Here is a 14,501-nt window from a genome sequence, read left to right on the forward strand (position 1 = left end):
AGACACTCAGTCTTAATAGGATTGAGCTGAAGACTGTTCCACCCTATCCAGGCCTCCACAGTCTCCAAGCATTTTTATAGTCTTTGACAGTTTTAATATTTCAAATACCACCCATGCCACTGAGATGCCTCACCCACCTGGCAGCAACCACCCCAAGTCCCATCACATTCATGCCATGCCTCTCCAGCCACCTCCACACCCCATCACTTTCTATCATCCTGCTTGCGAGCTATCTGGGATTTACAACTTCTTGCCAGTATCCCCACTATCTTTGGCTGTTGAAAGCCAGCAGGAAGTTGCAAGGCAGTGCTCACTTAACAACCCACAATCTTTGCTTAATAATGACAATAGGAATTGCAAGGTTTGTCGGCCTTTATGACTGCATTGCTTAGAGATGGAAATTCTAGTCCCAACTGCCATCATAACTCAAGGACTACCCGTATATAAGGTAGACTCTCTTTGCTTCCTTTTTTTTTCTTGTTTATTTATCATTTTATTTTTATGGTTTGTTGAATTTAATTTTATTATTGTGTAGTTTGATACTTTGCTTATATTATAAAATCTTTTTTTTTAAAGCACTTAATCTTGAATGATCAATAGACACTGACAATAGACCAAAGGATTGCCTTTAATCTACCAGTGCACATTCCAAAATTATTTTTCTTAGCTGAAAAGAAATATAATGCCATGGCACATTTACTTCCTTCTCATGGTCAGATCTCTGAATTCACTGGCATTACAGCTGCGCAACTAGTGAACTGCAGGTATTGTGCCATTTCAGAAGTATTGATCTAGGATCATTGCAAAATAATAAAATCCCCAAAAACAAACTGAAGCAATTCTCACCTATCTTGTCTTGCTCGTTTGTCCAGAGTCGTTATCTTTATTTCACCATCACCCTGGGGTCTTCCATAGAGTAAGAGGGATTGGTTCTGAAAAAAGCAAAAATTACATTAATCGCTTAAAAGATATCCAACAATTTTATTGGAGGAAGATGCTGCATTCAACATTCTGAAAAATGGTTGGATGTAAGGCAGATGGCAAATAAAAATGCAAAATTGGCAGCAAGGCCCAGAGCATCTCTGATCTACTCTACAAGGGGTATGCAAAACATTTCAATCGCAAAGCATTTACTTCAAGTAGTTCCAGTTCAACATTAGCCATCTGAAACATTTTAGTTCTCCATCTGCTCGGAATATTGCAATTGGATCTTTGTGGTGAGTGTTGCAATTAGCTTTTTCTTAATTTTTCTAGCCTGCAGGGAGTGATCCTAAAGCTACTGCTATTGGCTTAGATAACGTGGGGTGACCTGGATAGGTGGCCATCGTGTGTTGGGAAACAGGCATAGGACTCATAGATCCAAATGCTTCTGCTGTTGCTGAAGAAGACTACAGACCAGGAAGTTTGCTACAGCCAGTGCCTGTAACTCTAAATGCTATTGCCACACCTTCAGCTGGAAATTAGGAAATTGAACAGGCTGTTTCTGAGGCAAGCTGCAAGCTGTCCTAGTTTAATAGGATTCTTCTTCTTGTGTCTTGGTTTTAGCTCTTCAGACTTAAACCTGGAGTAATGGGCACTAGTTACAGGGGAGAGAAATGAAAAACCCCTCCTTCCTTGCCATTTCATTTCCTCTCACTTTATGTACTTATTTTGAAATATTTAGAGCCTGCATATTCTCCAGCCTTCAAAAAGCAACATAACACAATAAAAACCAAATAAAATAACAAATGGGGTAATGAAAACAATGCAATAAAAATAGTTGTCCTGATAGAGAGGCATTTAAGAAACAAAAGACTTTTGGCCATTGATGCTAAGACCCCCATATAGTTATAAAAAAGGGGGGGGAAGGTCTCCAAAGGCATTCTTTGCTACCAGGAGAAGAAAAATTATAGCCAAGAGGCCACAACAGAGAAGGGCTGGGCATATAATATCTCATTCAGCTATGTTTACTCTGTACTTAACACATTTTAATGTGTAATGCATCCTGGAAGAAATCCTCCTTCAACAATCAGGCCTTGTATACACAGCCAGTTACATTCTTCTAGGAGTTGCATTTTTCAGTTAATAAGCCAGCCCACCATTCTTGTGCATTAGTTATAACTTCTGAGATATCTTCTAGGGCAATATTTCTTAACCTTGGCAGCGTAAACAATTCTGGGAGTTGAACTCCACATATCTTCAAATTGCCAAGGTTGAGAAACACTGTCCTCTTGCTTGTGTATGCCCTATTTCTTTTTTTATTAGTTTATAGTATAAAATACAAAAATACCAAAGCAAATAGTAGGTTCTCAATAGTAGAACCTCAACTTTTTACTTTTCCATAATAGTGATGTATGCCCTCTTGACTTAAAAATAGACGTAGCCCAGGCAGAAAAAGAAGAATTTTTATCGCTCTAAGTCATAGATAGAATCTGATTGGTCAATTACTTTCTCTTTTTAACTGATGCATTACTAAGTTGAAATTTGCATGGGAAAGCAGTTTGTGTAACATTTCCTTCATTAACAAATGTTGCTCTTGAATGTTTCTTGTGAAAATTACAATGTTGATTTGGGTAGCTTTGTTGAGCTTTTTTGGGGTACTCATAAGCATACTTGATAGTCCAGAATGCTTTTTTTTTTTTTTGCCAAGACTGACATCACCCAAGATAGCTTGATAAGCTTTTGCTCTCCCTTTCTTGTTTTAAAAAGGTCCTACTTAACTTTTCCTAACTCATCTCTGCCTGCGTGCTTCAGAGCTTTTCAGAATGCATTTAAATGCCATGAAGTCAGCTGAAGCAGTACTACATTCTTATAATTACCAGCAAGCTCTTGTAATATTTATGTAAGAGTTCTTAGAAGCAACAGGTGGCAGCATTTAAAAATATGCTTACAAGTGATTTAAGAACAAAACAAGTCTGATAGGAATGGGGACTCAGTCAGTAAATTAAATTGTCTCTGCTTCTTTTAGCTGGCTGACGCCTAATGACTAACTACTAAAATCCGGCCAAGGAAAATTGACGAGAAAGTTTATCTCATTCAGGGTAATGTGTCTGCTAAACATTCCCGAGAGTTGATTTGAAGAAATTGAAAGACTACTGATTTTTCTGTTGAGAATCCCAGAAAAGACAGCTTTTCATGTAACAGATTCTGTGATTATGTTAACTATCAATTATTAAGCAACAGATTCTCACTCTCAAATCCATGTTTTCCTAAAAAAAATGGATTTTTTAAAAATTCTATGACACCATTTTAAAATATTGCCAAACTTTCTAAGGGTTGTCTAGCAGTAGCTAGAATGGACAGTCCAACTCCAGGGGATAAAAGATGACAGCAAGGGGGTTGTTTCACCTTCCCTATGATTCTTATAGTCACAACCCTAAATCCATTTCTTTTTTTTTTCTTTTTTGAGTCAAAGCTTTGTGGATGAGAGTTCCTGTTTCTATTCAAACTCTCTTGATACTCCTCTTCCAACTATCAATATTCCAATTGGAATATTCAAACCTTTTTGAGAATATAGTTTTTTACCTGCAATTGACTCTACCCTTGAACACACTTGCCTGTGCTCCACACTGACTTTAATCATAAGCCTGCCTATAGTTCTATCAATGACAATTATACAAGGGGAAAAAGACACCTAAAAAATAAGAAATCAGCATCTTATAAAGTCCTACCAAATTTTCTATTGATGATTGAAATTGCTTAATTTCACGGAGGGTTTCATTATCTCGCTTCACTTCATTTACATATTGTGCCAAGTCCTAAAACACAGGAAAAAAAAAAGAAATTTGATGTGTAATAAAGATTGATTAAATTTTTACAGTTGAGTAAGGGCTTGAAAGCCACTCATGTCCAATTTTCAACATTATAGTTATGATTTTTTTTAAAAAAAGGCATTTATTTTTATATGAACATTCCCCTAATATACAAACATTTGCATACAGTAGACTAAATACAACATTACAATTTTTAAAAAAAATGCAATTTAAAGGTAAGTGTATTCTAATTTTCATTTTAATTCAGGGAATGAGACTTAGGTCAGATTGGTTAAACAGCTGGACTAATTCTTTCCTGTCCCCCTAGTGTTATTGAAGCAACTGTGCATTAAATGGCAGCATGAGCATATTGGAAAAACTATGCTACACGCAGTAACCCCTATTATCAACTTCACATCCTTGGGAAGGAAAAATGGGGTCACAACTACTGGCCCAAGTCCTGAAATCTTTTAGCACCATTGTAAAAGATTGAGTTTCTGCTCAGCGTTCACAAAGCCTAAGCTCATTTTGCACTGAAAAGACCACCTGATAACATGAAACAGAATATACAGTGTGCCAAAGTATAAGTATGCGTGTGATGTGCAGCAACATTATAGAACCTTTTCTATTTGAAAGCCAGAGTGAAAATAGCCTGACAAATAATCAAATAATAAATTAAACATGGATCCTTGAATTGTGAAATGAGCTTGTTTGCTTTCATTTATAAGCATGGTATGCCAGTGTGCCATAAGATAGAAACCAAGCATGTTTCCAAATGTTTAATTTTCAATTTCTTTTTAGAAAAGACTCCTTTCATTTTATATTAGAGAGTGTGTACTCAATCAATCACACTTACCTTCATTGCATCAAGGGCCAACTTTAGATTTGCCTTCTCAGTTATGTCGTTAGTGTGCTTTACCAGCTCCTATATTACAGAATTACAGTTATTATCAACCCATTATAATGGAGAGAAACTCAGAAAATTATGGATGTACTATAATCAATGTAGCTCAATCTAAAGCACTGATTATATTGCCATTACTCAAAGTTATTCCAAAGGTGTTTTTTTTTTCCTCAGCTCACCAATAAATCTAGAGATTTTTAAACAGACTTTTAGCCAACGTTATATTTCAGGTTTTATTTTTTGGTTTCAGCTTTTCTGTGTTAGCACAGCAAATATTTCAGGAGATTGGTTAAATTTCCTGCAAATGAGTCCATGCCCCCAGATTAACATGATCAACTTGTTTCTAATTCATCCTTTATTTAGATGCCCATATCCTTTTCTCTGTAAGGAACATAATCTAAATGCCCAACCCCAATTTTAAAAAAGGTAGAGGTTTTATATTTGCACTAATCCACACTTAAAGCTCAATAGAGATATGTAGATTGTGACTAGTAAATACGAAATATCTTATAATACTATAAGCTTTCAATGATGTATTGGAATATATTGGTCATATTAACATTCAAATTTATTGTTTATCTGTTCATGTTTCAGTATCTGCCCCTTATTTTCTTCTTTGTGTTACTTGTTCTATATATACTTTCACAATGCATAAAACAGTTTTTTAAAAAAAGTAGTAACATTTCTGAAAGTTTTACAAACTGGGAAAATCAGCAGTACTGATACAGTACTGACTTTTATTCAAATGAACATTTTAAAATAAAAGTTATGCTCCATTACATTTGTTAAAATCATACCAGAACTTTCTGCACAGAGTAATGTGTCAATTACAAATGCAGTTAAAATGCATAAAATACATGGGACCTTGATATATTGCATGTAACAAGGCATTACAGAAACAAAATACTGCTTCTTGCATAGACAGAAGCTCTTTTTAAAATGACACTTTTTAAGTATGAGCAATGCAGGCAATCTAATGCAATAGTGTAGTTCTCTACAGCTGTACTAATGAGTCCCCCAGCAAAGCTATCAAATGATATTTAGAAGATTCTCAAGTTCCATTATAGTACTAACTGCACAGGAACCAAGCGCTCTGGGAGTTGTAATGGAAAACATTCTAAATAAAAACGGCATTATTATAATCCAGCACAGAACAGAAGTAACCTAGGAGTGACTGCTTCCTGTTCAGCCTCGATTACCGTGTTGCCCCGAAAATAAGACCCTCTCTTATATTTTTTTTGAACCCTGAAATAATAATAATAATAATAATAATTTTAGTTCTATACCGCCCTTCTCCCGAAGGACTCAGGGCGGTGTACAGCCTAATTAAAAACAGAATAAACATCAATTTAAAATAATTTAAAAATATTAAATAAATTTGGCTTAATTTAAAACCCCAAAAATTTAAAACATCCAATTTAAAATTATATTGCTAACCCAGCCTGGCGGAACAATAGGGTCTTGAGTGCGCAGCGAAATACCCGGAGGTCAGAAATCTTACGAATTTCCGGGGGCAGTTCATTCCACAGGGCTGGGGCTCCCACAGAGAAGGCCCTCCCCCTGGGTGTCGCCAGCCGACATGACTTAGCCGATGGCACCCTGAGGAGACCCTCTCTGTGGGAGCGGACTGGCCTGTGGGAGGCTATTGGTGGCAGAAGACGGTCTCGAAGGTACCCGGGTCCTATGCCATGGAGCGCTTTAAAGGTGGTAACCAACACCTTGAATCGCACCCGGAAGACCACTGGGAGCCAGTGCAGCTCGCGCAGGAGGGGTGTCACATGGGCGCAACGGTTGCACCCATAACCACCCACGCGGCCGCATTCTGGACCAGTTGGAGCCTCCGAGTGCTCTTCAAGGGGAGTCCCATGTAGAGAGCATTGCAGTAGTCCAACTGGGAGTGCTTAGCCTTATTTTTGGGGAGGTCTTATTATTTTGGGGCCCATGGAGGAAACCAGAGGAAATGGTGGGAACCAGCTGCACGTGTGTTTAAATATTTTTGGGGAGGGCTTATTTTCAGGGGGGGTTATTTTAGCGCATGTGCTCAAAAGCCCGATTGGGTTTATTATCAGGGGATGTCTTATTTTTGGGAAAACAGGGTAGGTACAACAACAACAAAACCACATTTCACCTATTAGCTAAGATGAGTATATGGTATTGATTTATACTATTAAAAAAAGATAGGCAGGCAGGCAGGCAAACAACCACTCCGCTATTGTGAAATCAACTGAATTCCAATAGGATTGGGCTGATGGAGAACCTTTCTAGACAAAAGATCTTTCTCTTCCTGTATACTGTGTATCGTGTATGCCCTCACATTTACTGTACTATGAGAATCCAGCATCTCACTAAATTGATTTAGACATTATACTCTTTATAGCAGATCCCTAGGGAAATTTTTGCAACACCTACCAGGTGGACAGCTGTACAATTTAATACAACTCTCCGCATGGGTCAGAGCCATTATGGGTTTGTTATGCTCTTGCTGATGATATACTATACTGATACATATCCTGGCTGACAAAAAAACAACAACAATATAATAGCACTGACCTGCTCACTGCATCATATTATATCAGGTTCTTCAACCTTATAGATGTTGCATTACAATTCCCAACTGGAATGCCCCAGTGTGGATTCAATACAATACAATAACCAGCAAGCTAGCACCAGTTCTGAGTGGTAGCTTTACTTTAAGTGGAATAACAAGCTGTTGCTGTTGTGAGAATCATGAGTTCCTCCCCAAAGAAAGTAAGTACAATGTTTCTAAAAAAACATTATCACCCCCTCCCAGAAAAAAAAAACTTAAAATTGACAGGGTGTTTTAAAATAAAGGATGCAAAGACCAGGTTAGTGATAGATACTTGTGAAGAAAACTCTATCACTGTGGTTACTAAGAGTTGACACCCACTTGATGGCATACAATCAATAATCAATCAGTCTGTATCGGGGTGAAATGCTCCCGGTTTGGTCCGGTTCACCTGAACCAATAGTAAAAAGGGCTACTGGTTTGCCGAACCGGTAGTAAAAATGCTTTTAAAAAGTAAAAAAAAGACTCTGACGATTATAGCTGTGCCCCGCGATCGTCAGAGCCTCTTTTTTTACCTTTTAAAAGCATTTTTTTACAACCTATTCGACCGAATAGGTTATAAAACAATGCTTTTAAAAGTTAAAAAAAAAAGGCTCTGAAGATCGCAGGCCACAGCTGATCACACACACACATCCCGTGCACTGTTCTACTTACCCCATGCCTCCTTTTGGAGTGCACCGCACACGCGTGCGCACCTCACATTTGGTGCGTGTTGGCACTGCATGTGCATGCGCAAAGTGCACATTTGGCACACAGCACGCATGCGCAGCTAGTGAACTGGTAGTAAACCGGTTCAGATTTCACCACTGGTCTGTATCCAGTGACACTCTTACAGCTGAAATTCTTACATGTGTATTCTCAATAGTCCAAATTCACAGTACAACAGTGAGTGTTCTAAATAGTTAAACAAAGATAGAACTAGCAAGATACAATCTGAATCATTAGAAAAATTAAATACCTGAAGTAACAGATGATACTTCAGAACTCGTTGCATTGGAACTACAAGGAGATCCCGCAGAGTAAATTTCCCGTTATTAGCTCTTTTGGAACATTCCTAATTAAAAAATAACCAAAAATTGAATAAATAAGGTGACTCTGTCCCATAATCAAAATAGCAATGTTATCTTTGATAAGACACTTGTTTCTCAAACTGCACCAACTATTTAATTACACTGAATTTTGATTAAGTTTGAATACTGGGGTCCTTAGATTTAGTCTTCTTTCTCACCCACTGTTTTGTAATTCAAAGATCAAGCACAATTCAGAAAAGATTGAGCAGGTCTGGGTTAGGAGAAATCATTGGGTTATGATCAGTGGTGGATTCAAATAATTCAACAACCGATTTGCCCAGGGTCAGGTTGGCTGTTGTGGGAGGTGTGATGCATCCCCATCCTCCAGCTCCACCGTACATGTGGGACAAGCCTCCCAAGATGGCCAACCTGACCCTGGGTGAACCAGTTGTTAAATTACCCCCCCCCCCCGCCGCTATCAAAGTGGATCCTGGGCCCTGCGCTGCAATAGAGAAATGGGAAACGGAGCAGCCGGCATAAGGAAAGGAGGAGCAGGGAAAAGAAAGAGGGAAAGCGACTTTCTCCTTCCCTTGCGTCAGCCTCTCCATTGCCCATTGCACAGTTTCTCCATTGCAGCACAGAGCCCAGGATCCACTTTGATAGCGGGGGGGATGGGGTAATTTAATAACCAGTTCGCCCAAGCTGGTGCAAACCGGCTGAATCACCCCACTGGTTATGATCTGGTCAGGACTACCAGAAGCAAGTGAGGATGACTGAAATTTTAATTTCAGTCTTTTCCCCTTCAAATCTTCCAACCCATTTATAGGGATTTAAGAAAAAATAATAATTTCCACATCTAACTGTAATTTATAAATGAAGGGAGAGGAAAATTTAACTTCCCTCTCCCATCCTATAGATAGTGGCACTGCCCTATATTAGGATTACCCACATTTCCTCTATAATAGGAACAGGAAACACTTTTTCAGGCCAAGGACTGCTCTTGTTTTATTTGCCTTATTGAAACAACAACAACAATATAGCTATCAACCTCAATAGTATGTATGTGTTTAAATAAAGTCATAAGATTTACACAGATGGAACTACAGTATAAACTCTGACGATACTATAAAAATTTTTGGCTGGCAATTCAGTTCATAAATAGAACAATTCAAGAATATTTGATTAGATTACTCAGGAGTCTTTTTCTGTTGGGGAAGGATATCAAGGGATGACATCCAAAAAAGTAAGTGGGGCCAGTACAGAATAGTAAATGAAGCCAGGATAAAGTTAATTTAATGTCCATATAAATATAATTAAATTTAAACTTAATTAAGTAGTGAACATGATTACTCCCCATGTATTTAATAAGTTTCCTCTACTATGATATTAAGAACTGCAGTTCAGCAACAACTTTCAGAACCACTCTGGAGGGCTCAAGTAGCCCTGAGTGGACACCCTTAGTAATTAAACCTTGCAAAGAGAGCTCTACCATTTATTGCTGTAAATAAATTCACAGGCAATTTTAACTCTTGGTCTGCACATTAAGGAGAATGAGGTGGAATTGCAAGTGTAGTAGAAAAAATATATACTTCTTCAGTACATTGTAGACTATTTTCCCTCAAATCTGCCTTGCAAAGTGCTCTTTCCTATGACAAAGAATGAACTGCACTTGGCCCTTTAACCCAATCTCTAGTGGTGACACATGTTATCTATAGGGGAGGGGCTTCAAAGTACATTTGTATTTGGAAATGGTTCCATCCATTCCATCTCAGCTTTGACCATCTCTGCATAACATAGTCTGCATAACATTTACACAGATCATAATTTCCAATTTCATTGTAGAAATAAAATTAGCAGGCATAGGTTGGAATATCTATGTAGTATGCAGTACATAAAATGGACTAATAGTAGACCCCACCTTTTCCCCCTGCACATCCTGTTCCCTTCCCTTCCATCTTTTAACCATAATTTTGTATTATTATTGTTGATAGAGAGATGGGATAGGGATAGGGATAGGGAGGGGGAGGGGGAGGGGGAGGGGGAGGGGGAGAGGAAGAGGGAGAGGGGGTGGAGAGGGAGACATTTTCATAGACATAGATATTGACGTAGATATATATGGTTTTAAAGCTTTTAACATTGTAAACTGTCCAAAGTTACCAGATAGACAGACAGACAGAAGATAGATAGATAGATAGATAGATAGATAGATAGATAGATAGATAGATAGATAGATAGATAGATAGATAGATAGATAATGGATGGATGGATGGATGATAGTCTGATTGTAAGAGTTGATCCAAATCAAAATGTTTTTATTTGTAAAGAAACCAATAACCTCCAATTTCAGCTTAACATCTTCCTTTGTCTTGGAAATAACATCCAAACAGGAAATAGCCGTCTCTACTTGACTGCAATACTGCCCATAAATCACCAATCTAGAACAATACAAAGAGAGAGAGAGAGAGAGAGAGAGAGAGAGAGAGAGAGAGAGAGAGAGAGAGAGAGAGAGAAATGAATTCATTCGTATATTATGAATATTCATTTATATATTATTACATTCAACAACTTTATTTTAATTTTATCCCTAACTACAGTTTACAGATAGTCCTTGACATACAACCACAGATGGAACCAGAATTTCCATTGCTAAACAAAGTAATTGTTAAGTGAATCGTCATGGCTGATTTTACAACCTTTTTGCCATGGTTGTTAAGCACTGCATCTCTGTGAATCATGTCATTAGGCAAATCTGGTTTCCGCCATTGACTTTGCTTGTCGGCAGCTGGCTGGTGAGGTCGCAAATGGTGATCATGTGACCCTGGGATGCTGCAACCGTAAAAAGTACATGCTGGTTGCCAAGCACATGAATTTTGATCACATGACTGTGGGGAATGCTGCGATAGTCATAAGTGCAAGGACCAGTGTCAGTTTTTTATTGCTACTGTAACTATGAATGTTTTTTAAATAAATGGTTGTAAACAGAATCTACCTGTAAATTCTTAAGTGCATGTGGTTCCATTTTAGTCTCAAAAGTAAATGTTATAACTTTAATCTGGTTGAAAGTACAACTATAAACCTTTTACAGAATAATTTTAGTATTTATTGTTAAGGTAGTCTTCAATCAAGATTGTAGCAGTCATTAAGCCTACCTGATCATCTTGCTTAATGACCACAGTCCCTGCTCTCCCTGCTGTGGGTCAACCATGTGAGTCACTAAGCAGAGCATGGGTTGTCTCAGGGGCTGGGGCAGGCTTTAAGAGGTCTGATGTAGGCCCAGGTCTGCACTGCACCTCCCCCTGGTCCAGGATTTGACTAAGATAGTGGGGTAGGGGCTGCTGCAGTGTCCTTTGATCAGTCATAAGGGCAAAAGAATTGCCAAGCACCTGAATTTTGTTCACATGAGAGCAGGGGTGCTGCAGTGGCTGTAACTTTGGGTACAAGTCATAAGGTCCCTCCATTCAGTGCTGTCATAATTTCAAACAATTGAATAAACAGTCGTAAATCGAGGACTACTTGTAACACAACCCTCAGAAAGCTCAACGCAGAGGGGAAGGAATCACATAATTGCAATTAGTGATTGCATCAATTGTGTCCTGGCTATAGAAAGTGTTAAATTGTCCCACACATTCCCCACCCCGAAGTAATAACATGAAGGAATGGATATGATGAACTTTCTGTGGCCAATCCCAACCTTAATTCTCTTCCAGTACTTTTAGAAATCAGAAAATGTGACACACGCACACACACACACACACACATACACCAAATAAGGTTAATATCCAAGAAAACCATAACAAAATATACAAAAGAAAAAAGGGGTGGATATAGCACATGCTACAGAATAACTTTCTATGAAATTTAATTGTTTTTAATGCACTGAAATCATGTATTATAGATTAATACTAAATATGAAAACTGTTCATATTTGAACACAAAACTTTTATTTAAACTACATTAAATACAATTGGGAGCTTATCATGGATAAATTAATACCAACAGCTCACATTCACATTTTGAATATATACATTTTATATGTATAAAGGACTATTACCTTTCCTTGTAGCTAATAAAAATTTTATACAAATTCTGGTCACTTTTGCTTACAATGGATTCATGAATATCTTGTGTTAAAGTTCTGTGGATTTTCACCAAATCCTGAAACAAAAAATAAACCTTTTATAAGAATCTTCAGTGCTATCATATCAGTTATTATTTTCATACAATGAAATACAGTGATTAGACTATTTCACACTAGAAACTAGAAAGTATTATCATGGTGGTTATTAAAATGAGCATTTATTTACCTTAAACTTACTGGTATGTGTTTGTTATATAACTCTTATGAAATTATAAATTTAAAAGTATATTGAGTTCACTATCACATTTTTTAAGTCAACTGGACACATTAAAGACAGGTAAACTTATTCATAGTTTACCTATTTTAGATTAAGGATAGGATAACTTTACTCTATCTTCTATTGCTAAGGCATTAATTCTCAGTCTCTTTCTTCCCAGACCCATGGTTGCATAGGAAGACTTCATTTGATCAAAATAAACTCAGAAAATATCTTAATTCCATTTTAGATTTGTGACTGCAATCAGGTTTAATGTCCAAACATAGGGACGTGGAGGAAGTTTCATTGACTTTTATAAATTTAATACTAATACCTTGCTCCTCAAAAGTTAAATAAACTGTAAATTTCTTACTATTAACTAAAGCTCTAGTCTACAAAACTGAGTCATAAATTCAAAAGCTTGTTTGTTCCTGTTTTTTCACTTTAAACAAAATAAATGTGCATAGTGCAAAACGTTCTTTTTCCAGAAGACACTTAAAAACTGCCTGCAAGGACAGATGTGAATGTGTAAGTGCTCAATGCAACACCTATCAGAAGCCTCCTGAGGAAACTTGTTGAAATTTTCCTGGCAGGAGACACAATTTTGAGACAAAACCTTTCGCCAACAGACAAGAAATCTATTGATTGCTGACTAGCAGCTTCTAACACAGAGAATGGAGAAGTCTCTACTATTTCCCTTGACATCATCACCCTAACTGAGAAAAACACTTTCTCAGTGGTATTTTTTGAAGATTTGACTTTGTTTTTATTTTTTAAGGCAGGATAAACTACCCAAGCAGTATATGAGAGGAGAAATTCTAAACACAACGGAGAAGAGAATGATGGAACAATGAATCCCTTCTCCCACCTATGTAGAAACCCTCTACATAAAAAGAAGAAAAACTTGGCTGAGAAATGGATTTTAAGTACAATTAATTAACTAATCCATTCAAATCCATCAGACAGTTAATTTAGACAATTAGGAAAAGTTATTAATTTGCTTAGTTATTTATTATCGTATTTTTTCATGGCAAAGAGTTGCTTCTCATCTTCTATCTTAAAAAATGAAACTCACTCACAGATTAGGCGAAAAGATAAATATCATCCCTCCTCCACCCCCACCAAGTGTTTTGAGGTGATATTTTAAAGTAATGTTCTAGTAGACAAATAAACAAATCAGTGTAACCATATGCTAGCCTTATTATTAATTCTGTCCCTTTACCTTGGACAAGGCTAAGCCAACAATGGCTCACCAATGGAGTCTGCCTAATCCTGTATTTTCCTGGGCAATGACAACAAAGCACCCTGAGTTGAGTGTTTTGTTTTTTTCTGGGCAACTATTCCTCTATTCCTTTTGAAGCCTTACGTGAAATGAAAAACGTGTTCATTTCTCCCTAACCTCTCTGTAGGAAGCCTTTTCTTCTCCTGGTAAACTCTTCCTCCTTAAGGGAGTGGGCTAGACAAAGTAGTAACAGCAGTAAGTAAGTGGGTATGTGAGCAGGAAGGAGTAAGACCGATAGCCGAGCTACAATTTCCATTCGCTAAGCTCATCTATCAATTCACCTGTTAAGTCTCAAAGGATCCTTTCTGTACATTCTATTTGTCTTCATTCTACCTAAATTTTCCAGCAATGTCTTGTAGACAGCCTTCACATGAATATCACAACTTCTGGAAATATTACTTACAGGAATGTTGATGAATACTGTTTCAAATTCTGATGGTGTCAGAAATCTTTTCAATGGCACCATAAAAAACTATAAAAGGAAAAACACAGACACACAAGTAATATTATACATTTTGCCCAATGGAACTACTTTTTAGGTGCTTGATGTCCATGTCTTGTTTTAAACATATACGTCTTAGAATACCTTATCACTTGATCAAGTTCCCAACCTTGCACATTAAGTGTTAATTGATAAATTAACAAAAGTTAGC

At 37.3% G+C, this 14,501-nt stretch overlaps 1 protein-coding gene across 3 annotated transcripts in view; it reads right to left on the minus strand.

Moving 5' to 3' along the window:
* Nucleotides 1–14,501, minus strand: part of VAV3 (vav guanine nucleotide exchange factor 3) — a 187,364-nt gene that overhangs the window by 90,293 nt on the left and 82,570 nt on the right. For all 3 annotated transcript variants that reach the window (XM_034437390.3, XM_087890015.1, XM_034437391.2), the window contains exons 7-13: nucleotides 14,252–14,320; nucleotides 12,284–12,387; nucleotides 10,568–10,667; nucleotides 8,181–8,276; nucleotides 4,588–4,656; nucleotides 3,651–3,737; nucleotides 847–932 (exon numbers count right to left, since the gene is read on the minus strand). In XM_034437390.3, coding sequence (XP_034293281.1) covers nucleotides 847–932; nucleotides 3,651–3,737; nucleotides 4,588–4,656; nucleotides 8,181–8,276; nucleotides 10,568–10,667; nucleotides 12,284–12,387; nucleotides 14,252–14,320 — 611 coding nt within the window. The remainder of the gene's footprint in view (nucleotides 1–846; nucleotides 933–3,650; nucleotides 3,738–4,587; nucleotides 4,657–8,180; nucleotides 8,277–10,567; nucleotides 10,668–12,283; nucleotides 12,388–14,251; nucleotides 14,321–14,501) is intronic.

Source organism: Pantherophis guttatus, chromosome 3, assembly GCF_059756535.1.
Source record: "Pantherophis guttatus breed Tessera chromosome 3, ASM5975653v1, whole genome shotgun sequence".
Lineage (NCBI taxonomy): Eukaryota > Metazoa > Chordata > Lepidosauria > Squamata > Colubridae > Pantherophis > Pantherophis guttatus.